Raw genomic sequence first — 26,920 nt, 5'->3', positions numbered from 1 at the left:
AGAGAAAGGGATGAATGATTGAGAGTACTGGTTAACTTTTGCATTAGAGAGGTGGACAGAATAGGGGTGAGAGAAAGAAGAAAGTCTTGTGCAGCGAGGCCGCGGGAGGAGGGGAGGCATGCAGTTAGCAAGATCAGAAGAGCAGTTTGCATGAAAATAGCGGTAGAAGACAGCTAGAGATGCAACATTGCGGCAGTGAGAGAGAGGCTGAAGACAGTCAGTTAGAGGAGAAGAGTTGATGAGACGAAAAGCTTTTGATTCCACCCTGTCTAGAAGAGCAGTATGAGTGGAACCCCCCCAGACATGTGAAGCATACTCCATACATGGGCGAATAAGGCCCTTGTACAGAGTTAGCAGCTGGGGGTGTGAGAAAAACTGGCGGAGACGTCTCAGAACACCTAACTTCATAGAAGCTGATTTAGCTAGAGATGAGATGTGAAGTTTCCAGTTCAGTTATAAGTAAAGGACAGACCAAGGATGTTCAGTGTAGAAGAGGGGGACAGTTGAGTGTTATTGAAGAAGAGGGGATAGTTGTCTGGAAGATTGTGTCGAGTTGATAGATGGAGGGATTGAGTTTTTGAGGCATTGAACAATACCAAGTTTGCTCTGCCCCAATCAGAAATTTTAGAAAGATCAGAAGTCAAGCATTCTGTTGCTTCCCTGCGTGATATGTTTACCTCCTGAAGGGTTGGATGTCTATGAAAAGATGTGGAAAAGTGCAGAGTGGTATCATCAGCGTAGGAGTGGATAGGACAAGAAGTTTGGTTTAGAAGATCATTAATGAATAATAAGAAGAGAGTGGGTGACAGGACAGAACCCTGAGGAACACCACTGTTAATAGATTTAGGAGAAGAACAGTGACTGTCTACCTCAGCAGCAATAGAACGGTCAGAAAGGAAACTTGAGATGAAGTTACAGAGAGAAGGAGAGAAGCCGTAGGAGGGTAGTTTGGAAATCAAAGCTTTGTGCCAGACTCTATCAAAAGCTTTTGATATGTCCAAGGCAACAGCAAAAGTTTCACCAAAATCTCTAAAAGAGGATGACCAAGACTCAGTAAGGAAAGCCAGATCACCAGTAGAGCGGCCTTGACAGAACCCACACTGGCTATCAGATAGAAGGTTGTGAAGTAATAGATGTTTAAGAATCTTCCTGTTCAGGATAGATTCAAAAACTTTAGATAGGCAGGAAATTAAAGCAGTAGGACAGTAGTTTGAAGGATTAGAACGGTCACCCTTTTTAGGAACAGGTTGAATGTAGGCAAACTTCCAGCAAGAAGGAAAGATATTTGTTGACAGACAGAGCTGAAAGAGTTTGACTAGGCAAGGTGCAAGCATGGAGGCACAGTTTCGGAGAACAATAGGAGGGACTCCATCAGGTCCATAAGCTTTCCAAGGGTTTAGGCCAGCGAGGGCATGGAAAACATCATTGCGAAGAATTTTAATAGGTGGCATGAAGTAGTCAGAGAGGAGAGGGAGGAACAAGCCCAGAATCATCCAAGGTAGAGTTTATAGCAAAGGTTTGAGCGAAGAGTTCAGCTTTAGAAATAGATGTGATAGCAGTGGTGCCATCTGGTTGAAACAGAGGAGGGAAAGAAGAAGAAGCAAAGTTATTGGAGATATTTTTGGCTAGATGCCAGAAGTCATGAGGGGAGTTAGATCTTGAAAGGTTTTGACACTTTCTGTTAATGAAGGAGTTTTTTGGCTAGTTGGAGAACAGACTTGGCATGGTTCCGTGCATGAGGTTCTGGTGATGGAAGGCTTAAGTACCTTTTGTAGGCCACCTCTCTATCATGTATAGCACGAGAACAAGCTGTGTTAAACCAAGGTTTAGAAGGTTTAGTACAAGAAAATGAGTGAGGAATGTACGCCTCCATGCCAGACACTATCACCTCTGTTACGTGCTCAGCACACAAAGATGGGTCTCTGACACAGAAGCAGTAGTCATTCCAAGGAAAATCAGCAAAATACCTCCTCAGGTCCCCCCAAGTAGCAGAGGCAAAACGCCAGAGGCACCTTCGATTAGGGGGATCTTGAGGAGGGATTGGAGCGATAGGACAAGATACAGATATGAGATTGTGATTGGAGGAGCCCAACGGAGAAGAAAGGATGACAGCATAAGCAGAAGGATTAGAGGTCAGGTAAAGGTCAAGAATGTTGGGCGTATCTCCAAGACGGTCAGGAATACAAGTAGGGTGTTGCACCAATTGCTCTAGGTCGTGGAGGATAGCAAAGTTGTAGGCTAGTTCACCAGGATGGTCAGTGAAGGGAGAGAAAAGCCAGAGCTGGTGGTGAACATTGAAGTCTCCAAGAATGGAGATCTCTGCAAAAGGGAAGAGAGTCAGAATGTGCTCCACTTTGGAAGTTAAGTAGTCAAAGAATTTCTTATAGTCAGAGGAGTTAGGTGAGAGTTATACAGCACAGATAAATTTAGTATGAGAGTGACTCTGTACTTGTAGCCAGATGGTGGAAAACTCAGAAGATTCAAGAGCGTGGGCACAAGAGCAGGTTAAGTCACTGCGCACATAAACACAACATCCAGCTTTGGATCGAAAATGAGGATAGAGAAAGTAGGAGGGAACAGAAAAGGGGCTACTGTCAATTGCCTCAGACACCTGAGTTTCAGTGAGGAAAAGATGAGGTTTAGAAGAGGAGAGGTGGTGTTCTACAGATTGAAAATTAGATCTTAGACCACGAATGTTACAGAAGTTAATGAAGAAAAGTTGAGGGGGGTGTCAAGACACTTTGGGTCGTCGACAGAAAGGCAGTCCGACCTGGGGACATTTATGGTCCCCTCCCTAGATGGGGACTCTGAGGCTGGTGTAGGAGTCGCCATTATGATTTTAAAATTTTTGAGTGAAGTGTGTGTGTTATTAGGTGCTTGTAGTTTTGTGTGGAGGAAGAGAGTTGCCTTTAGAGGGCAGGCTGTGGCTGCCCCCTTGTGTTGTGAGACAAAGTGAAACATTCAGTGAGGTCACAGCTGGGTTTAATGATAAGTTCACAGCAACCCCTGAGCAGTGCTTTAGACCTCACTGGGAGTAATTATCATTTTGGCAGGTGTCTGGTATCGACCCTAAGTGTCTTGACACCCCCCTCAACTTTTTCTTCATTAACTTATGCAACATTCGCGGTCTTAGATCTAATTTTCAATCTGTTGGACACCACCTCTCCTTTACTAAACCTTATTTTCTTTTCCTCACTGAAACACAGGTATCTGAGGCATCTGACATAGCATCTTTTCTGTTCCCTCCTACTTTCTTTATCCTCATTTTCAATCCAAAGCTGGATGTTGCATTTATGTGCGCAAAGACTTAACCTGCTCTCATGCCCATGCTCTTGAATCTTTTGAGTTTTCCACCATCTGGTTATGACTATAGAGTCACTCTCAAACTAAATTTATCTGCCTTGTGCAGCAAGGCTGTGGGAGGAGGGTAAGCATGGAGTTAGCAAGATCAGAAGAGCAGCTAGCATGAAAATAGTGGTAGAAGGTAGAAGACAACAAGAGATGCAACATTGCAATGATGAGAAAGAGACGGAAGACAGTCAGTTAGAGGAGAGGAGTTGATGAAACAAAAAGCTTTTGATTCCATCCTGTCTAGAAGAGTGGTATGAGTGAAACCCCCACAGACATGTGAAGCATGCTTCTTACACAGATGGATAAGGCCCCTGTACAGAGTTAGCAGTTGGGGGAGTGAAAAAACTGGCAGAAACGACTCAGAATGCCTAACTTCATAGAAGCTGTTTTAGCTAGAGATAAAATGTAAAGTTTCCAGTTTAGATTATAAGTTACGGACAGACCGAGGAGGTTCAGTGTAGAAGAGGGGGACAGTTGAGTGTCATTGAAGAAGAGGGGATAGTTGTATGGAAGATGTGCTGAGTTGATAGATGGAGGAATTGGGTTCTTGAGGCATTGAACAAAACTAAGTTTGCTCTGCCCCAATCAGAAATTTTAGTATGGGTTCCACCTACTGGTGGTCTGGCTTTCCTTACTGAGTCTTGGTCATCCTCTTTTAGAGGTATTGGTGTAACTTGCTTTTGCCTTAGACATATCAAAAGTTTTTGATAAGAGTCTGGCACAAAGCTTTGATTTCCAAACTACCTTCCTACAGTTTCTATCCTTCTCTCTGTAAATTCATCTCATGTCCTTTCTGACTGTTCTATTGCTGCTGTGATATATGGTCACTGTTCTTCTCCTAAATCTATTAACAGTGGTGTTCCTCAGGGTTATGTCCTGTCACCCACTCTCCTATTATTCATCAATGATCTAAACCAAACTTCTTGCTTCTTGCTCATTATCTTGCCATCTCCTCTTCCTTATAAGTGATGGAAGATATGTTGCTTCTCACAAGCCATGTTGGCAGTGATTGCTGTTTCACTACATGAAGAAGAAAGGAGAAAAGTAGGAAAAGAAAGAATGTGTGGGTTCATCCAATCTTGTAAGACAGGAAAAGTGAAGGGGAATTCTATACATTATTTCCTCATGTGATTGGTGATAAAAAAAATTTAATGGGTACTTTAGAATGGATGATGAAACATTTGAGGAAGTACTATACTGCTGGGATATGCACACTGTTGGTTAGGGATGCTCACAGTCCACTTGCATGCCTATCAAAATATCGTTTGAGGGGATCATGAGGAGAGTGAGAGCAGAGTTTACCAGAGAAAGGGATGAATGATTGAGAATACTGGTTAACTCTTGCGTTAGAGAGGTGGACAGAATAGGAGTGAGAGAAAGAAGAAAGTCTTGTGCAGCGAGGCTGCGGAAGGAGGGGAGGCATGCAGTTAGCAAGATCAGAAGAGCAGTTAGCATGAAAATAGCGGTAGAAGACAGCTAGAGATGCAACATTGCGGCGGTGAGAGAGGGGATGAAGACAGTCAGTTAGAGGAGAGGAGTTGATGAGACGAAAAGCTTTTGATTCCACCCTGTCTAGAACAGCAGTATGAGTGGAACCCCCCCAGACATGTGAAGCATACTCCATACATGGACGGATAAGGCCCTTGTACAGAGTCAGCAGCTGGGGGGGTGAGAAAAACTGGCGGAGACGTCTCAGAACACCTAACTTCATAGAAGCTGTTTTAGCTAGTCTTGCAACAGTTAACCAGTATTCTCAGTCATTCATCCCTTTCTCTTGTAAAATGTGGAACTCCTTGCCTGCTTCTGTATTTTCACCTTGCTATGACTTGAACTCCTTCAAGAGGGAGATTCCAAGACACTTATTCTTCAATTTTTGACTACTACTTTGGACCCTTTTCGGGGACCAGCACCTCATTGGGCCTTTTTTTTTATTAGATATTTGGTGCCCTTGCCCAATGTCCTTCCTACATAAAAAAAAAGACTGAAAATTGGATCTTAGACTGTGAATATTGCAGAAGTTAATGAAGAAAATGTTGAGGGGGTGTCAAGACACTTAGGGAAAAGACTGAAAATTGGATCTTAGACTGTGGATATTGCAGAAGTTAATGAAGAAAATGTTGAGGGGGTGTCAAGACACTAAGGGACAATACCAGAAGAACAGTCCTATCCCTTCTCTGGATATGGACTCCGAGGCTGCTGTAGGAGTTGCCACGATAATTTTGAATTTTGAGTAAAAGGTGTGTGTGTAATTAGGTCCATGTAGTTTTGTGTTAAGGAAGAGAGTTGTCTTTAGAGGTCAGGCTGTGACTGGACCCCTGTGTTGTGAGACAAAAGGAAACATTCAGTGAGGTCACAGCTGGGTTTAATGATAGGTTCAAAGCACCCCTCTGAACCAGTACTTAAGACCTCACTGGAAATAATTATCATTTTGGCTGATGTCTACTGCCTCCTCTTAGCTTATGCTGTACATGTTTTTCTCTGAATTGTATATTTTTCTCTTTCAGTTTTACTATTATTCAAAAGAATCTCTCTCTCTCTCTCTCTCTCTCTCTCTCTCTCTCTCTCTCTCTCTCTCTCTCTCTCTCTCTCTCTCTCTCTCTCTCTCTCTCTCTCTCTCTCTCTCTCTCTCTCTCTCTCTCTCTCTCTCTCTCTCTCTCTCTCTCTCTCTCAATTATGATGTAATAGTTGGGGTTGTGTGAAGATGGAAATGAAATATTATTGTGTTTGTACGAATTATACTTGCAAAGGAAAATTAATTCTTAATAGAGAACAATTTGTTGTTCGTTATTTGAGAATATAAGTGCCCCAAAGCTATACAAGAATGTAAGTGTTATGAAGGTGAGAATCAAGAACAGATACAATGTCTTTTGAATAAATTCAGTGGATGTAATGGGTAGTTTGCTTTGAGACAAAAGCAATGCACCCATTCACTGGCATTCTGCTTAGTTCGTGTTTGCTGTTGCAGTACTGTGATGACAGTACATTGCAATAGATAAACATACAGTATTATACACAGTATAGTACAGGACTGAACATAGCCCACAATATACTGAATAAAATTAAGTGTGAGCAGTTGACATGTGACGAGGGCTGTGGAGCAGAAGTCAGAATCGGAAGGAATTTGGCGCTGCTGGAGTCAGAATCGGAGTCAGTAAAAAGTCCCGACCCTGACTCTGACTCCACAGCCCTGTAGTATGTGTGGGTGTGAGAAGGATGTGTGTGTGTGTGTGTGTGTGTGTGTGTGTGTGTGTGTGTGTGTGTGTGTGTGTGTGTGTGTGTGTGTGCCTGTTTTTAATTGTTTTTTTTTTGGGGGGGGTGATTTTCTGAAATTCTTGGATATTTTTAGTGTGTTTTTGTGTATTTTTGGGATATTTAAGTGTGTTTTGGGAGAATTATTATACCTAGAGGGTCAGAGTCAGAGTCAGATATACAAAAAATCAAGGAGTCATAGTTGGGTATTGTGGAAAATTAAAACATTTTGGGAATAAACCCTCTAAAAAATCCCTCACCTTCAAAATGTCTGAACATTTAAATTTTGGGTTTTGATAAAAATAATTCATGACTTTCTAGATTACCAGTAGGGGTTGATCCTGGTTGTGTGGTGGCACTTTAATTAACTGTAAAACAGAAGAATAAGTCTGATCAGACACTGTTGCCTTCTAATGATATAGAACCAATGTGCACAACTTGAATAGTGTTGAGGCAAACCAAAATAATAATTTAGCTTAACCTTTGGTATTGTCCTGTTTTGTAATGACAGGTACATATAAATTGTACATGCTGATCCGCCTTCTCTCCCACCTAACACCTTACCCGTTTGGCCAAACTTGGTACAGATGCTAAGGGAGTATTTTACCTGAAACATAGGGTGTCTGAGGTGCATAGATAGGCACTGTGATGGATAGACTTAATCCCCCAGGTTCTGGTACAGAAGTCTTGTTGATACCAGGGCTGGTTAATATCTGCCCCCACACTTAGTCACTGGCCTCATGTGACTTGTGTTTGAACCAGTGTTAAGTGATTTGAAGTGTTTGAATCAGCATTAATTGATTCAAAACATTTGAGTTTCTTTGTAATAGAGGGCAGACTAATGTTGTTATTTATCAAGTTTTACTTCCTTGTTAAATGTTATTAATATTTAGAAAAATTACCATCCTAAATATATATTTCCCAATGTAATTTGTGCTGGTATTGTATCCTCTCCTATAAGCAGGAGTAGCATTTTTTATTTATTTATTTATTTATTTATTTTTATTTAATGTTTCTTAAATACTAAATACCATTCTCCTCACAAAGTAATTTTGACAGGTGTTTTGGTTACCAACTCCACAGCCCTGCATCTGACCGATCAAAACCCTCAATATAATGAACAAAGTTTGGTATCAGCAGTGGACATCCAATCCCTTTGATAACCCAGACTGCCTGATGAACTGACTACTCTTCTTCCTCATTTAGTTCAGCTTATTGAAGGATCACCATATTATAAGAGAAAGGTGTGTTTGCATAGGAACTTATCACAAAGAAGAGTTATTACATCTTGTGTATCTGGCACTCATTATTTTTACAGAGCTCTGTTTCTGGTACCAAGGACACGGTTGGACTTGCTTCCCTTCTATTCTCGACTAGTAGCAACTTTACAGCCACTTATGCCAGACCTGGCCACAGATTTGGTTAACATGCTCAAGCAGGACTTCAAATACCAAGTGCGGAAGAAGGTAAGCTTCGTAAAATAATCTGTTTATTTAGATGCCTTAGGTATTCTTCTTTAGGTTAGTTTTATTATAAAAGTCAATGGTGTTTAGTAATTGTGCGTAGTCATATATACAAATGCATCTATGTATTTGTAGTTCACTTTGGTGTGCATTTTTATTCATATCTGTATCATTATAGGAGAGAAAGCAAAGTTTAAGCAGCTTTGTATAGTGATATGCATATTGTGTAACTCAGCACTATTCTGGATTCACAGGATCAGATCAACATAGAGTCAAAGATTAAAGTGGTTCGCTTCATTGGAGAATTGGTGAAGTTTCGTATATATCCTCGGAGTGAAGCTCTGACTTGCCTGCGAATGCTGCTGCAAGACTTCAACCACCACCACATTGAAATGGCTTGCAACCTCCTGGAAACTTGTGGTCGTTTCCTCTACAGGTTTGTCATTTTTGTGGACATTTACATGTTGAAATAAAGTATGTCATCTAATAGTTTATCAGCTGTTGTTACTATAAGGTATGATTCACTTTATAGGGATGGTCACAGTCTACCCTTGTTCTGATTGTGGCCTGGTCACAGTCCTAGTCCATTCACTTGGTTTGCTCATTATCTTGCCATCTCCTCTTCCTTATAAGTGATGGAAGATATGTTGCTTCTCACAAGCCATGTTGGCAGTGATTGCTGTTTCACTACATGAAGAAGAAAGGAGAAAAGTAGGAAAAGAAAGAATGTGTGGGTTCATCCAATCTTGTAAGACAGGAAAAGTGAAGGGGAATTCTATACATTATTTCCTCATGTGATTGGTGATAAAAAAAATTTAATGGGTACTTTAGAATGGATGATGAAACATTTGAGGAAGTACTATACTGCTGGGATATGCACACTGTTGGTTAGGGATGCTCACAGTCCACTTGCATGCCTATCAAAATATCGTTTGAGGGGATCATGAGGAGAGTGAGAGCAGAACATGCCTTTACTGTTACTGCCAGCATGAATGCTTCCACTAAATTTCATGTATTGATGTTTGACTAGACCATGATTAGAGCAACAATGGACCATAACTGTCCTGAGTAGTGTGAATCATGCCTAGCTGGCAATATTAATTGACTTGATATATTAATTTCCATACCATCAGCTAATTTTACTTGTGTTTCTTTCATGGACTCATATTCTTAAAACATTGAGCTTTCATGAGAAATATTTCATGTCAGGGTTCCATGAGTAATTAAAATCACTGAGGATTCAGAATCTTTGTTAAGCTATCACTAAAATTGTGAAAACATCCTAGTGAATCCAAATAACTTACACTTGAGCTTGTTAAAGTAATTGAGGTACAAAAAAAAAAAAAGAGAAAAACAGACCTTAATATTGAGGCTAACAGATGTTTACATGTGATAATTCTGACATTTTTACTATATGCTACAGGAATGCAGATTCTCACCATCGCACAAAAATTTACTTAGAGCAGATGATGCGAAAGAAGACTGTTAAGGCCTTTGATCCAAGGTAATTGTTCACTTTTGACTGCCTTCCTTATAATGCTGTGTCTTATTTCTTTGTATATTTAAGAGATACATTATATTTGCAGATCTAAATTCATCTTCATTTAATAGTGGTTCCAGTGATTTTTGAGGGATTGAATGGCCTGACAAGTTTTATCCTTGTTGCAGATATAATACTATGATAGAAAATGCCTATTTCTATGTCAACCCTCCCGATACTGGTCCAGATACAGCAAAAAAGGAACGACCACCAATGCATCAGTACATTCGGAAGCTCTTGTATAACGATCTCTCAAAGACCAACACTGAAAAGATTCTGCGGCAGGTAAATATTTGAAAGCTTACATTTACTTGGTGTCTCTCTGATGCGAGATATTTGGTCTGTGCTAATACATGTCATTCTTGTTTACCTAATGATGGTTCCCAATGCTGTGGGATCTTTGGCATTCTCTCAAAAAACCAAAGCCTTGTGTCATTTTATATGGTGCAGCTCCTTGTCTTTTTTTGTAGTGTAAGTATGTATTTAATGAGTCTTCATAACAAAGCACTCTTAATTTCAGATGCGCAAAATGCACTGGGAAGATCAAGCCACATCGAGGTATATCATCAAGTGCTTGACAGCTGTGTGGAATGCGAAATACTACAACATTCGATGTATTGCAAACCTGGTGGCTGGACTGATCTCACATCATGTTAGTATGATCTACATGACTGATACAGAGGAAACATATATCCACTAATAAAATGGCCCCAGTATTTTGTGACTTTTAGAAATTAGCAAAATCTCCAGTTTCTATAAATGTAGCTTTATGTAACTTTTGTTCTGCACCAGTTACCTATACTGTGCACTTAAAAGAATTATTTATCAGTAATTTAGAAATCACACAGTGATCAGAAATAATTTGTTGGATTCAAAAGTATTTTATAAGTAAGATGGTTAGATTCAGCAAATTTGTCTCTGATACCTTGCTCTTTTGAGGACATCCTTTAAGGAACTTATCACATCAGTTTAGATCCCATTTTCTTGTTCAAATAGCCTACCTCTTTCAAACATGTATTCCTTTACCTTACTCATCCTTCCACCTTCTAGGTAATCAATGAGGCTCTTGTTGCACCATGCATCTACTGCCCATTTTTGTACTGCTATTACATTATGGACTTTCAATTTTTCCAGTCATATCTCCCTTTTCCAAATTTACTCGACTAATTAAAGTCACATAAAAATATCCTCTCTCTCCTTTTTTTAATTTCTTGTATTCACAGGTGCATACACATGGATCCTTGCACATCTAAATAGCCACATCTTATCCACTGCCAACAGTATTCTTGATCCACGCCACTCATCTCATTGCCATTGTGCGAGTATATTGTCAAGGATATTGAGTGCATCTATCTTCCTTTCTCTTGCCCTTAATATTCTCACCCTAATGACACCATAGCATGACCCTTTTAGGTGTGTCTCTTGTACTCCTATGTCTAGCCTTCCCTTCTTAAAGTTATCTACCATTACTCTTGTTTTTCCTACTGTATTCATACTGTTTATGGGCTGCTGTGATGCAGTGCGGCCATGTACACTCTGGGGCTGAGGGATCTTAAGGTGCATGGGTTTGAGATCTGGCCATATTCCGAGGGTAGGAAGGGCACCCACTGGAGTAATGGTTCCCAAATGCCAAATCAAAGTCCATCATAAGGAGGCATCATTATGGAGAAACTAGATGTAAAACTAAAAAATACTGTTTAAATTAACAGAGGCCATTCTTAAATACACATACTTCTCAGATACTACTCATACATTTCCATTACAATAAAGAATCTATTTTCTCCTGCTTGTATGTTCCATTACAATAATGAATCTATTCTCTCCTACTTGTATGTTTCTATTTCAGTTTGATATGATGCAGTTGATATTATTACCCTTCAAACATTCTCTTTTCCTTAATATTAGCTAATTTACTTCCAAACACATGATTTTTCTCTACATCTTTCCTGCTTCATCCATTCTAAATGTCACCCTCTCCTGTTTCTTCCATTCTAAATTTAATTTCCACACCTAAGTGAACCTTATCAAGGAAAAAGAGAAGGGAATAGAATTTAAGTAGGCCACACATTCATTCTTATGACACCAATTTCTGGAATGTTATAACCAGCCTGTTGCATCTTAATAATTTAGATATTTGTCATCTAAGTGTTAAAATACTTAATCAGACTTCTTACAGAAAGCTCAATTATGGTGTCTTGAGCAGGACTGGGTTGGACCAACTGTAGTGGATGGAGTATTGGAGGACATCCGAATTGGCTTGGAGATCAATCACCCAAAATTCAACCAGCGACAGGTAGCTTCAGTCAAGTATCTTGGTGAGCTGTACAACTACCGTGTGATTGAGAGCACCATCATCTTCAAGGTACATTGTATTTATAACATATGCAAATTTTGTTGCTTTTTGTAGTCCTTACCACTACCACAATTACCAAAATGTATTTATAACATATACAAATTTTGTTGCTTTTTGTAGTCCTTACCACTACCACAATTACCAAAACCACCACTTTTTTTCATGAAATTTTTAAGTTATGTAAAAGTTTTTGTTTATTATGAATATTTTTAAATGTTTTATCATTTTATTTTTTGATTTACCATTCAAATTCTGTAAGGGAAAATCATTGGCATGAAAAAATTGTTATAAAAAGATCCATAAAATAACATAATAATATAGCAGATTTTTTTATTTCTTTCTGATGCTTTTCAGATGCTGTACTCGTTTATTTCCTTTGGTGTGACATTTGACTCAGCGCTGGCATCGGAGTACGATCCTCCTGAACACCTCTTCCGGATCCGGCTGGTGTGCACACTGCTGGAGACATGTGGCCAGTTCTTCAGCTCTGGCTCCAGCAAACGCCGTCTTGATTGCTTCTTGACGTACTTTCAAGTGAGCCTTGGTGATAATTGTCTGGGAAATTAGTGAATAGTTGATATTAAGTTAAATCTGATAGTCTCTCTCTCTCTCTCTCTCTCTCACTCTCTCTCTCTCTCTCTCTCTCTCTCTCTCTCTCTCTCTCTCTCTCTCTCTCTCTCTCTCTCTCTCTCTTTTGCGTGTGTGTTATAACTCTCAGACTTTCTTTGTATCTGTAATGAGTGGTCATAAATTTTCTCAATAATTCATGAATTTTTATTTTTTTTTATGTAGGAAGGACACTGGCCAAGGACAACAAAAATCCAATTAAAAAAAATGCCCACTGAAATGCCAGTTCCATAAAAGGGTCAAAGAGTAGTCAAAAACTGATGAATAAGTGTCTTGAAACCTCCCTCTTGAAGGAATTCAAGTTATAGGAAGGTGGAAATACAGAAGCAGGCAGAGAGTTCCAGAGTTTACTGGAGAAAGGGATGAATGATTGAGAATACTGGTTAACTCTTGCATTAGAGAGGTGGACAGAATAGGGGTGAGAGAAAGAAGAAAGTCTTGTGCCACAGGAGGAGGGGAGGCATGCAGTTAGCAAGATCAGAAGAGCAGTTAGCATGAAAAAAAGCGGTAGAAGACGGCTAGAGATGCAACATTGCGGCAGTGAGAGAGAGGCTGAAGACAGTCAATTAGAGGAGAGGAGTTGATGAGACGAAAAGCTTTTGATTCCACCCTATCTAGAAGAGCAATATGAGTGGAACCCCAGACATTTGAAGCATAATCCATATATGGACGGATAAGGCCCTTGTACAGAGTTAACAGCTGAGGGGGGTGAGAAAAACTGGCGGAGACATCTCAGAACACCTAACTTCATAGAAGCTGTTTTAGCTAGAGATGAGATGTGAAGTTTCCAGTTCAGATTATAAGTAAAGGACAGACCAAGGATGTTCAGTGTAGAAGAGGGGGACAGTTGAGTGTCACTGAAGAAGAGGGGATAGTTGTCTGGAAGGTTGTGTCGAGTTGATAGATGGAGGAATTGAGTTTTTGAGGCATTGAACAATACCAAGTTTGCTCTGTCCCAATCAGAAATTTTAGAAAGATCAGAAGTCAAATGTTTTGTGGCTTCCCTGCGTGAAATGTTGTTTACCTCCTGAAGGGTTGGACGTCTATGAAAAGACGTGGAAAAGTGCAGGGTGGTATCATCAGCGTAGGAGTGGATAGGACAAGAAGTTTGGTTTAGAAGATCATTAATGAATAATAAGAAGAGAGTGGGTGACAGGACAGAACCCTGAGGAACACCACTGTTAATAGACTTAGGAGAAGAACAGTGATCGTCTACAACAGCAGCAATAGAACGGTCAGAAAGGAAACTTGAGATGAAGTTACAGAGAGAAGGAGAGAAGCCATAGGAGGGTAGTTTGGAAATCAAAGCTTTGTGCCAGACTCTATCAAAACCTTTTGATATATCCAAGGCAACAGCAAAAGTTTCACCAAAATCTCTAAAAGAGGATGACCAAGACTCTGTAAGGAAAGCCAGAAGATCACCAGTAGAGCAGCCTTGACGGAACCCATACTGGCGATCAGATAGAAGGTTGTGAAGTGATAGATGTTTAAGAATCTTCCTGTTGAGGATAGATTAAAAACTTTAGATAGGCAGGAAATTAAAGCAATAGGAAGGTAGTTTGAGGGATTAGAACGGTCACCCTTTTTAGGTACAGGTTGAATGTAGGCAAACTTCCAGCAAGAAGGAAAGGTAGATGTTGACAGACAGTTGAGTTTGACTAGGCAAGGTGTAATCATGGAGGCACAGTTTTGGAGAACAATAGGAGGGACCCCATCAGGTCCATAAGCCTTCCGAGGGTTTAGGACAGCGAGGGCATGGAAAACATCATTACGAAGAATTTTAATAGGTGGCATGAAGTAGTCAGAGGGTGGAGGAGAGGGAGGAACAAGCCCAGAATTGTCCAAGGTAGAGTTTTTAGCAAAGGTTTGAGCAAAGAGTTCAGCTTTAGAAATAGATGTGATAGCAATGGTGCCATCTGGTTGAAATAAAGGAGGGAAAGAAGAAGAAGCAAAGTTATTGGAGATATTTTTGGCTAGATGCCAGAAGTCACGAGGGGAGGTAGATCTTGAAAGGTTTTGACACTTTCTGTTAATGAAGGAGTTTTTGGCTAGTTGGAGAACAGATTTGACATGGTTCCGGGCAGAAATATAAAGTGCATGAGATTCTGGTGATGGAAGGCTTAAGTACCTTTTGTGGGCCACCTCACTATCATGTATAGCACGAGAACAAGCTGTGTTAAACTAAGGTTTAGAAGGTTTAGAACGAGAAAAAGAGTGAGGAATGTATGCCTGCATGCCAGACACTATCACCTCTGGTATGCGCTCAGCACACAAAGATGGGTCTCTGACACGGAAGCAGCAGTCATTCCAAGGAAAATCAGCAATATGCCTCCTCAGGTCCCCCTAACTAGCAGAGGCAAAACACCAGAGGCACCTTCGCTTAGGGGGATCCTGAGGAGGGATTGGAGCGATAGGACAAGATACAGATATGAGATTGTGATCGGAGGAGCCCAACGGAGAAGAAAGGGTGACAGCATAAGCAGAAGGATTAGAGGTTAGGAAAAGGTCAAGAATGTTGGGTGTATCTCCAAGATGGTCAGGAATACGAGTAGGGTGTTGCAGCAATTGCTCTAGGTCTTGGAGGATAGCAAAGTTGAAGGCTAGTTCACCAGGATGGTCAGTGAAGGGAGAGGAAAGCCAAAGCTGGTGGTGAACATTGAAGTCTCCAAGAATGGAGATCTCTGCAAAAGGGAAGAGAGTCAGAATGTGCTCCACTTTGGAAATTAAGTAGTCAAAGAATTTCTTGTAATCAGAGGAGTTAGGTGAGAGGTCTACAGCACAGATATATTTAGTTTGAGAGTGACTCTGTAGTTGTGGCAAGATGGTGGAAAACTCGGAAGATTCAAGAGTGTGGGCACGAGAGCAGGTTAAGCCATTGCGCACATAAATGCAACATCCAGCTTTGGATCGAAAATGAGGATAGAGAAAGTAGGAGGGAACAGAAAAGGGATTACTGTCAGTTGCCTCAGACACCTGAGTTTCAGTGAGGAAAAGAAGATGAGGTTTAGAAGAGGAGAGGTGGTGTTCTACAGATTGAAAATTAGATCTTAGACCGCGAATGTTGCAGAAGTTAATGAAGAAAAAGTTGAGGGGGGTGTCAAGACACTTAGGGTCGTCGACAGAAAGGCAGTCCAACCTGGGGACATTTATGGTCCCCTCCCCAGATGGGGACTCCGAGGCTGGTGTAGGATCGCCATGATGATTTTAAAATTTTTGAGCGAAGGGTGTGTGTGTTATTAGGTGCTTGTAATTTTGTGTGGAGGAAGAGAGCTGTCATTAGAGAGCAGGCTGTGACTGCCCCTTTGTATTGTGAGACACAAAGTGAAACGTTCAGTGAGGTCACAGCTGGGTTTAATGATAAGTTCACAGCACCCCCTTAACAGTGCTTTAGACCTCACTGGGAGTAATTATCATTTTGGCAAGTGTCTACTGCCTCCTCTGTAATTGCAAGCTTCCCTTATGCTTTTACCTTTACTAGTTGTGCATTCACCAACCACAGTAGATTTCAGGTACTTAATCCCCAGGGCTAGAGAGAAACCCACTGAGATGCTGGTCCCTGAGTAGGATCCAAAGCAGTAGTCAAAAATTGAAGGATAAGTGTCTTGAAACCTTCCTCTTGAACGAGTTCAAGTCATAGGAAGGTGGAAATACAGAAGTAGGCAGGGAATTCCAGAGTTTACCAGAGAAAGGGATGAATGATTGAGAATACTGGTTAACTCTTGCATTAGAGAGATGGACAGAATAGGGGTGAGAAAAAGAAGAAAGTTTTGTGCAGCAAGGCTGCAGGAGGAGGGGAGGCATGCAGTTAGCAAAATCAGAAGAGCAGTTAGCATGAAAATAGCTGTAGAAGATAACTAGAGATGCAACATTGCAGCAATGAGAAAGAGGCTGAAGACAGTCAATTGGAAGAGAGGAGTTGATAAGGTGAAAAGCTTTTGATTCCAACCTGTCTAACAGTCAGACCCGCCCCCTCCCCTCCCAGAGATATGAAGCATACTCCATACATGGATGGATAAGGCCCTTGTACAGTTAGCAGCTTGGGGGATGAGAAAAACTGGTGGGGACGTCTCAGAGTATTATGACAATAATATATAATACTTTATGACAAACATAAGACAATCAATGGACAATTAAACTAATGTTAAATTTTGACTGGAAAAAATGTATTGCAGTATCTTTCTTTCTATTAATATATAATACTTTGTGACTGAAACTTTTATAAGGCAATTAGTGGACAGTTAAATTAATCTATTAAATTTTGACTGGAAAAATGTATTGCAGTATCTTTCTTTCTATGCTGAGACTTCCTTCCTCAGCATTACTACCAGTACAAAAGGAGCTTGAGTGTGTGGACAAATGAAGAAGGCCAGGAGTTCCCATGGCAGATTGAGCATCTAGTAAAGGACACTATAGCTGCTGTCAGGCCCAAACTACAGCCAGCTACCAGTCTTGAGGAAGCCCAGAAAGCAGTTCAGAACCTCAACAGTCAAATTGTGTCAAAGGCAATTGAGGTAAGATGATGTTTTTATCATCATTCCCATTTTGTTTCCCTGACTTTGTTGTGTGTGTGGTGAACAGGGTAGTAGGATTTCAGTGAAAGCTGATAGAGTAATGACTGAGAAAAGATAAAATTATACATATAAACAGACAGTGCTCATACCACAGAAACTAAACCTAACACAAAGTTGTAAATTTGTCATTAATAATGTGTTGTGATGACATAGAAGAAAGAAGTAAAAGGCAGGAAAAAATATTTATAGATATTCATAGAAGATAAAACATTATTTCAGTTATGTCCTGAGAAGTATTTTACCGGCTTTGTATGCTGTAGGATAAACGAGGATAAATATTGATAGTGAATAGAGAGTATGTGATACAACATGAGGAGGAGGATAACAAATGTCATTTTCTTGATGCATGGGCATCAAGGGCAAGTGTGTGTAAATTGTATACAGTACAAACTCCATTAGTCAGCAAAGTAAGGGCTCAGCCTTGGCTAACTCAATGAAATTCCAACTTGTGTGTAATACTACTGGAAACCCTGGGAAATTTCTCCTACAGGCTCAGGGTATTCAGTGATATTCCTTTCCACTCTCTAGAGCCTCCTTTTGTATCTTGCTTCTTTTTGCCATCTGATCTGCTCTCATTTCTCTTAAATGTCACTTAATTTTCTGTATACTGTACAAATTCTGTTATTTCAGTATTACTGTTGTCAAAGCTGACCAATAATCTGATCTTCTGTATACTGTAAGAATTAAATTATTTCAATGTTACTGTTGTCAAAAAGGAGCTGACTAATAATCTGATTATTTCTTATAGATTATCTTTCAAATTCATCCACTTGTCTCCTCTGGTCTCTGTCTCTTTGTTTACTCTTATCAGTTCCATTGAGAATGTGTGCCAGGTGTGGGAGGAGAAGTTTTTATTAAAGATGGTGACCAGAGGAAGTGAACTCCATCACACATCTCACTCTGACCTGTGGTGTGTGGCTGTGGCAGATCATGATAATCTTGACAAGGTCAAAAAGCAATGTTGGAAAGTGTCGTGGTATATACGCCAGAATCATCACAATTATCCTTAAAGAAATTAAATATTCATTATACTTTTCATCCTTATTAAAGAAATGAATGTATTCAGATTCATGGTGAAGCAATAAATAGTTAATATATCAGACAGAAAGATGGGTATTGTGATTGATGTGGCAAAATGATGGGCAGAAGAATTTCCATGGGGACCACAATGTTTAGTAGAAAATAGATTCACAATAGTGGGGTATGCAAGTAAAAGGTGTGTTGAGTATTATTGAATTAATATGTAAGCATATGTATAATTTTGTCTGTATCTTTATTGAGAGCTACTTTGGATACTACAAAGTAGAAATTATAATTTAGAAAAAAAAAAATTAGCAATAGCATTAGTGTACTTCTCTTTCATAGTTGGTTCCAAGTTTACGGGAGTATTTGGAGCCTGAAGACACTGACAGCCTAGAACCAATTGCAGAAGAGGGTAAGTAACTTTAGCATTTGCCCCCATGCTTGCTTATGTTGTTAGCATTTGATGGCAGTCAGCTAACTGCATGGTTTGGTGTTCTGTCCTGTCCTGTCCTGTCCTGTCCTGTCGTATTCTGATGTTCTGTTCTGTTCTCTCTCTCTCTCTCTCTCTCTCTCTCTCTCTCTCTCTCTCTCTCTCTCTCTCTCTCTCTCTCTCTCTCTCTCTCTCTCTCTCTCTCTCTCTCTCTCTCTCTCTCTCTCTCTCTCTCTCTCTCTCTCTCTCTCTCTCTCTCTCTCTCTCTCTCTCTCTCTCTCTCTCTCTCTCTCTCTCTCTCTCTCTCTCTCTCTCTCTCTCTCTCTCTCTCTCTCTCTCTCTCTCTCTCTCAACTACCATTCATTTCATACCCTGTGAGGCATAATTTTTTGCAAATATCTTCAAAACAAACCATTGAATCAATATAACATTTTGGCGCAGCTTTCCTGACACCATCCCCTAATTTATGACACCACAGTGCATTGCCAAGTGTATTTCAGTAAGAAGACACTCGGACAGGGAAGTTTTGTTTGATGTAGTTATGACGTGTATCACTCGGCTACCTCTCCCTCCACTACCATCTTCTCTCCCTCCCTCCTTCCCTTCCTCTTACCTCCTATCCCCATGATACACAAAACCTTCTCTGTCCAAACATCTACTCAGCTCTGGCCAGCTTCCCCTTGAAAGCCAAGAGTAAACTCCTGAATGAAACACACTTAGCAATGCACTGTGGTGTCAAATTAGGGGATGGTGTCAAACAGGCTGTGCCAAAATGTTATACTGATTCAGCTGTTTGTTCTGAAGTTATCTACAAAAAATTATGCTGCATAGGGCCTGAAATGAATTGTAGATATTATATAGCTACTACATTATGTAGAAGATACTTTTCTTCATAGGGATGAAGCACATCATGCATTTTCTATGAAGTTGCTTGTATTTTGTAATGGTTCTGCTACAGTGCTACATACACTGTGATACACCCAATTAGTTAGTACCTTCATTGAAAGCTCCTGGTTATTTTCCTCTAACATTCTTTTCACATTAAGGTAGAAGTGCAATATTTAAAGATTACTTTGTCAGCCATGTTGTGCAAATCCCTCTCATACCTTGTATTTTGCTAGTGACTGAAAAGATAATGTAATGAGTGTTCCTAACAGTTGTTTATGGCTGTTGCATCACTTAAGTTACCTTCTCCCAGAAAGGCTATTTCTTGTATTTTTTCATGAATATATACCAATGTAGCTTTTTTTTTTCTTCTTTTTATTCTTTTAAAATAAGAGGTAATTTTGTGCTTCATAAAGTAAAAAAAAATCTCAAACTTAATTGAAATACAAAAATCTGATAATAGATAACTTTTTGAAATTGTGATTGTGTGTGCACACATACATCACAAAAATAAAAATAAATGATTTTAAATAAAGACATCCATCCACTTCACTGGTACATATGAAAGTTACAAAGAATAAGTTTTTAGAAAAAAAGTAAGTGAACTGGTGGAAATGCCATAGACAAGTAACTGCTTTGGAACATTTATTATATTTTCTTTTCATATTTGTAAAGACATTTCCAATAACTAGAGATGGAGATGATGATATAAAAATAAAATAAGTGTAGGAGGTTGAGATATATGGGATATGTGAAGTGGTAAGACAGTGTCCAACAAAAAGATAATGAGGTGTGGAGTGAAAGGTGCTGAGAAGGCGGAGATGGAGGGAGAAGTTGATGGTAATTGGAAGACAATCAGTGGGAGGAAGACTGAAGAAGACCTGGAGGTGGTATGTGGAGGAAGACACGAGAAGGATGAATGTAAGAGAAGGGATATTACTTGTGACCACAGTAAGCTGTGTAACTCTTAAGGGGGAATAAATGTTAAATGAAATAATGATGATGGTACATTTGATATTAATTTCATCATTAAGTTTCTAAAATAGCCATGAAGTTTTAAAGCCATGGAAAGTGTATAATTACTGTGTCAGGTCTGTTGATGAATTATTACCATGCAAATGGCTGATACAGGAAGAGTAATGTATTAATTAAATGTCATACTTGTACTTGACTTCCCTCTTGTGCACTTACTGTCTCATGGTAACCATATGTGCCTAAAAAATATGACACCATCACAGGCAGTGAAGAGCAGGTGCCAGGGCTGGAGGGTGACTTAATGGAGGACATGATGGAAGATGAAGAGGAATTTGAAGAGGTGGAAGGTGAACTGGACTGGAGTGAATCACATGGGGAGTCCCTCACCCCTTCCCAGCACAGCCAGCCTGGGCGAGGCACCATGGAGGAGGTCTGTGTTGTGTGTTGCTGAGACATCCCTACTTTACCTACATGAATAATTGAAAGTAGAGGATTGGTGCTATCTCTCATAGAAGTAAAGCAAATGAGATGAGGTGGAATGCTTATGGGTGTAACAGTTTAGAATATTTAGTTTAAAACGTAGTGGGTAGTTTCATACATAAAGTCACTTTATTTATAACTGTTCTTGTTCAGTTGAAGTATTGTAACTGACAATGTAAAACATTAGTATTTCTCTCTCTCTCTCTCTCTCTCTCTCTCTCTCTCTCTCTCTCTCTCTCTCTCTCTCTCTCTCTCTCTCTCTCTCTCTCTCTCTCTCTCTCTCTCTCTCTCTCTCTGAAATAGTCATTGAAATAGGCTAGTCTTATGTAAATGTGTATTTTGGAAGCAAAAATATAGTTTGTGGTGCAGTTGAAATTTGATAGATTTATACTTGGAAAGATTGTGTAGAGTTATTGAGTGATGTGATACAATATTTCATTCTAGGAAGGGGAAGCAGGGCTGACTGGAGAAGCAGAGGAAGAGCTGGGAGATGAGGAAGATGGAGGAAGAGAGGAAAGAAGAGCACAGTTAGAAGAGGAGCAGCTTCTGGATGGTGATATGAATGTCAATATAAATCACGTACAATGTGAAGAAGACAATGACTTCATGTCAGCATTTGATCGCATGATGGCAGACAGCATCTTAGAACGTGCTTCAGCTGTGCCTCGGCCGGGCCAGTTAGACATATCTGTGCCTGTCCACATCAGATCAACAGCAAAGAAAACCTATGGTGAGTGGTTTTGGTTTAAATAATTGTGTCGCCTGCGTTCATTTTAAGATACTATGTTGAATTTCTTGTACCAAAGATACTTAAGATATTTGAAATGTGAATATAAATTTAAATAACTAAGTTAATTGTAGTTTGCAAAAAAACATTGTGCAAATTGTAGAGTAGTGGAATGAGTAGAAAAGAACACACTGAAATGGTATAGCGGTATTGAGAGGATAAAAGTGAAGAATTTGTAGAGAAAGTGTATGTGAGTGAAGAGGTGTGAGAGAGGTGTTAGTAGAGGCCAAGCACTTAAACAGACAAAAAGAGAATATCTGGATAGGGAGAGGTGGAGGCTTGTCTTCTGTGGCAATCCCCATGGGTGATGCTCCTGAAGGGAACAAGGTATCAGAGAGAGAGAAATAGAGAGATAGATAAACTGATGCCATCTTTGCCTCTGCCAAACATGTCACAAAAATTTAATATTAAAATGCAACTCAGTAAAAATTGCAGTTTCACCCTCTGAGACTTTCAAATAAAATGAATGTATTGATCACCAATCAAACATTATCTATATACAACAAGGAGCAGTGGCATAACAAAGTGAGATTTGGAAATAAGTTGCCAACAGAGTCCTTATTATTCTTGACCTTATTGATTTCCATGATGGAGGAATCCATCCACTACCTAAGATACATTGCTCAAGCCTGGAGAATTAAGAAGTAATGACAGCTATCCAACTAATGGCCACTAACAAAATCTGCACATTACCAAATATGAGTTGCTATCTATCATCTGTATTCCTTATTGTGCACTGTATACTTCTTTGTCAAATAATGTGTTAATGCTTTTCTTTTCTTTCCTGGAGTAGATCAGTTGTTGAGTGAAGGCACAAAGGAAGAAGCCAAGCCGGTTGTCAACTTTGTCTTCTTGACACGCTCAGGCAACAAGCAGCAGTACAACAGTGTAGAAATGCCGGTTGACTCAGAACTTGTCACCAAACTGCGGACACGAGAAGAGGTACTTGACTTACATGGAGTATAGGAAAAAATGCTGCTGTTATTGATGAACTAGTAGTTTGATGGCTTCATTGGTTCATATTTCATTTTTCTTAATGTCCCTCATTATTGTTTATTACAGATTCTTCAAAAATATCTACTTTCCCTTGTTCATGATGTTTATGACAGGGATGTAGCAACCACTATTCACCCATGCAGTGGAACTGCATAACATAATGCAACTGGGCTTTGGGAGGGGGATCTTATTAACTTTGGTCAGCAGCCTCCCTTGGGGTAGGAGAAGATCAACCTAAAATCAAACCTCCCCCTTTCAGAGAAGAGCTTCTGTGGGGAAGGAAACCTTTAGCTCCAAAAAATACTTATGAGACTTATGTCTCTTAAGTCATTCATTATAAGCTACATGGAAGAACAGGGATGTTAAGCAAAACTGAGATAATGATTATGTTTTTGATATTGTGAAGTAGATAAGTCATAAATTCAAATTCCTTTATTTTCCAGAAGATAGTGGCTATTACAGTCGTTGGTTTTAGTAGACTATGGTCTACACGTCAAATTATATACATGATAAAATACCCTGAAAATGATTATATATAAATGTACAACATTGCCCTAATGATAAGTATTAAAACAAGTAAAAAATTAGCTAAGCATGGGAAAACATAAAATTGCACTAATAAAAGTCTATAGTAAAAGAGCATAGAGTAAAACAAAGGTAAAAGATATAAAAATACAAATGCAGGAAAATAAGATTTTAGTAAAATGTAATAAAACATTGTCATAGTCATAGTAAAATAAAATTTTAGTAAAATGTAATAAAAAATTGTCATTGTTTTACAGTCATAGTAAAACAAAGTTTATAGTGAAAATATCTACAATAAAATACAAAAAAAATAGTTGTCATCACCAGGGTATGTGTTAGCTACACATCATCTATTTTATAATAGATGGTTAACTAGACTGGATTTGAATATGGGAAATGTTCTCGCACTAGTGACGCTATCTGGTAAGGAGTTCGAGTTTTGGGGTCCCATAATATTGAAAGCTTTGGTGCCGGTGTTTTTCTTACTTCTGGTAATAACAAGGTCACTTTGCTGTCTGGTCACTCCATTAGTTGCCTGATTCACGGTTTGGAAAGAGTGGAGCCAGTCGGGGTATAGATTATGAAGTGCCTTATACATGGCAATATTTACATCATAGATATGGTTTTGTTTCATTTTCAGCCAGCCTAGTTCCCTGAAGGCTGGAGAGACATGATCATGCTTCTTTATGCCTCTTATTGCAACTCTGATGGCAAAATTTTGCAATTTCTGAGCTTTCTTTAAGAAAGTAATGTTGGTGGTGCCCCAGATTTTTATGCAATAATTTGTGAGGCTCAAAACGAGTGACTATATGACAGTGGTTCTACTTGCTTTGTCAAAGTTCTGACTAATGTGATATATGTAGATGAGCATTCCCATTACTTTTTTGCTTAATTCATTAATATGCTTAAATTCTTTATGTAGGTGCTCAAATGGATGCCAGTACCATCAAATCTAATAGCAGTGTCCTCAGGCACCTGTGACAACAACTGTCTGCTACTGAGAAATATGCACTATTTTGATTAGTGTTGATCATCAATCCATTCTTGAGAGAATATTCTTTTGCTTTAACAAGGGTGGTTTTGGCTTCTTTAATGATATTCTCTAGGTCTGCTATAGGACCACTGTGAAGAGACCGAGTGTCATCTGTATACTGAACTAAAGTACAGTCACTGATGCACTTAGCCATGTCATTTACATATACAATGAACTATATTGGTAGATGTTGCCCTTTGCAGTTTGACTGACTGGGCTCTATTGCTTAAACAGATGTTGAACCAGGAGTCTATGTTGATGTCAGAACACTTTCTCATGAGTATATCATGGCTGACACCGTCGAATGCTTTAGATGAATCAAACAGCATCAGCAATGACAAGTCAACAAGGACTGAAGAAAAAGTTTAAGGTTTTATTGCAGTATAATAACATGAACAAATAGTAATGCTTGTGTTTTTATCAGGCTGAGAGGGCAGAGAAGGAGAAGGTGAAGCGGATGACCTTGGAGATCAATGAACGACAAGAGGAGGAGGAAGCTGCAGAGATAATGCAACAGGTAATGAGCAGCTAAAGTCAAGACATGCCTTAAGATTGATTTTCTTTATCTTTGTTTGATTTATAGTTAAAACTGGTTAATTTATGGTTAAATGTTTTTATATGAATAGTAAAGCATATGTTAAAGTGATAAGTAGTGTGTGTGTGGTTTCCTCTTGGAAAGGATTTGTAATGTCCTCTTGGTTGCTTTAAAAAACTGTCATGGATGGTGCTGTAAAGGAGGTGAATGCAAAATTGTCATGCATATACAAGTTTAAGTCTGGTGAATACTCATAATATGGAATTGGATCTGAATGAGCTGCTGCTGACTGGTGATATCACACTAGTAGATTTAGAGGAGAGACTATAAGTTTAAAAGTGTGTGAAAGGAGGGAAGTAAGTGAATAATACTAATAAAACTAAGTGTTTAAGGAGCTGATACAGCAGAGAGATTGATACAGCTGTTGGCAGTAGAACAACAAAACTAAAGAATGAATGATAATAATATAAAATAATGTATGACAAAGATAGATCGTAGCATAATGGGTCATTTTGAACGCTAAGTTACTTGAGGAGATAGACTGTGGTGTGTATCTTGGATTGCATGTTATTGTTGATAGAGAAAAGAATGTAGAGATGAAGTTTAGAATGAATGAAGAAAGGTATGGGGAGGAATAAATAGTGTGTTTAATTTTGTCACTTGGAATGAATGGAAAGATGATGAATTGATAGTGACCATATTACAACTTGGAAAGAAAAATGTCATTTGATGGAGGTCAGGTGTCTGTGAAACATTGTGTAGTATCATTTGATGGAGGTGAGGTGTCTGTGAAACATTGTGTAGTATACCTAACATGTATTGAAAAAGAAGTGAGGCAGTGCAGAGGGAAAGTGCTGATCAAGCAGAGCTGGGTAGTATGATGGTGGTTTGTGTCTGTAGAGAGTATCTCCTAGATGAGAACAACTTGTGAAGAGGAAAAATTGGTTCAGATGAGAGTAGCTTAAGATTAACAAATGTGATTAATAGACAATGTGAAGAGAGTATTAGATGCAAAAGGGATGTTTTGGAGCAAGATAGAATGGATATGCAAGATGGAGAATGAAGAAATTAGTGAAACAAACTCCCTCCCTTCAAATAATAATAATAGTAATAATAATAATGAAAAACTAAAAAGAAAAAAAGTGACATTTCTATAATAAAAAAAGATCTAGAAATTTGTTCATTTGAAAAATATGCAGATTACAGATAAATATGGAAACAAGACAGTTCTATGGGTGAGAAAATATTGATATTGATAGGCTTAGGTGAAATAAACCCTGTCCATTTTAATGATGTCACAGCCTGCACACCAATCATGCAATTTCTCACTGACAGCAGACACACCAAACCTTACACTACAACTCTGATATATTCAATTATAATTAGTTTCCTCAACTTTGTTTATATCTAATGCAATGGTCTGTAACATAATACTGGTTCTCATAATTGGAGTAAATGCCATCCTTCATACACATCTGTTATTGTAGTGTATATAACTTTGAATCATGAATCTGCTCAGTGCTGACACTCTTAAAACATTGCACTATGTCTTTCAAACAAACTTTATTTATTGTTACTTTCCTCTGTTGTCTTATTTGTATTTCCTGCCATTTGTAATTTCTATATTTTCTGGATATTTATGCCATAAATTATTTATAATCAAAAGAAAATGTACATGACTTTAGCATAACAAACACCTTTACCTGCTGCCCAGTGGTATTGTTTGTTGCCTGTAGTTTTTTCCGAGTTATTTGATCATTTATGAAAACCTGAAGAAATGTGAATGTATATAATATGACAAATATATTTGTGAGAGAGAGAGAGAGAGAGAGAGAGAGAGAGAGAGAGAGAGAGAGAGAGAGAGAGAGAGAGAGAGAGAGAAATGTGTTTGTTATGATAGTCACACATTTTGTTTTTGATCATAAGTATGTGTTTCCAGTGGTGTTTACACCTGCTATGAATATCAGTAATATATAGGAATTATAAATCATCATAGCAAATAATAATAAATAGATGATTGAGGAAAGTAACTACATGTGAAGGACCTTTATCTTGTTTCAAAGTTGTAATGCAGTGTTTTCCATGTCCCAAGTATAA

At 39.0% G+C, this 26,920-nt stretch overlaps 1 protein-coding gene across 4 annotated transcripts in view; it reads left to right on the top strand.

Annotated features, from left to right (window-relative positions):
• LOC135105636 (regulator of nonsense transcripts 2-like) overlaps positions 1 to 26,920 on the top strand; it is a 63,217-nt gene that overhangs the window by 35,445 nt on the left and 852 nt on the right. For 2 of the 4 annotated variants that reach the window (XM_064013991.1, XM_064013989.1), the window contains exons 12-24: positions 7,919 to 8,066; positions 8,318 to 8,499; positions 9,487 to 9,567; positions 9,732 to 9,888; positions 10,124 to 10,255; positions 11,807 to 11,965; positions 12,311 to 12,490; positions 16,900 to 17,094; positions 18,520 to 18,589; positions 20,731 to 20,897; positions 21,392 to 21,677; positions 22,528 to 22,676; positions 24,713 to 24,805. In XM_064013991.1, coding sequence (XP_063870061.1) covers positions 7,919 to 8,066; positions 8,318 to 8,499; positions 9,487 to 9,567; positions 9,732 to 9,888; positions 10,124 to 10,255; positions 11,807 to 11,965; positions 12,311 to 12,490; positions 16,900 to 17,094; positions 18,520 to 18,589; positions 20,731 to 20,897; positions 21,392 to 21,677; positions 22,528 to 22,676; positions 24,713 to 24,805 — 1,999 coding nt within the window. Of the gene's footprint in view, positions 1 to 7,918; positions 8,067 to 8,317; positions 8,500 to 9,486; positions 9,568 to 9,731; positions 9,889 to 10,123; positions 10,256 to 11,779; positions 11,966 to 12,310; positions 12,491 to 16,899; positions 17,095 to 18,519; positions 18,590 to 20,730; positions 20,898 to 21,391; positions 21,678 to 22,527; positions 22,677 to 24,712; positions 24,806 to 26,920 lie in introns of all 4 variants that reach the window. The other 2 variants (XM_064013988.1, XM_064013987.1) reach the window with 1 other exon arrangement.

Source organism: Scylla paramamosain, chromosome 12 (genome assembly GCF_035594125.1).
Source record: "Scylla paramamosain isolate STU-SP2022 chromosome 12, ASM3559412v1, whole genome shotgun sequence".
Taxonomy (NCBI): domain Eukaryota; kingdom Metazoa; phylum Arthropoda; class Malacostraca; order Decapoda; family Portunidae; genus Scylla; species Scylla paramamosain.
Note: the sequence above shows the minus strand (reverse complement) of the source record. Positions and strands in the feature narration are given on the sequence as shown.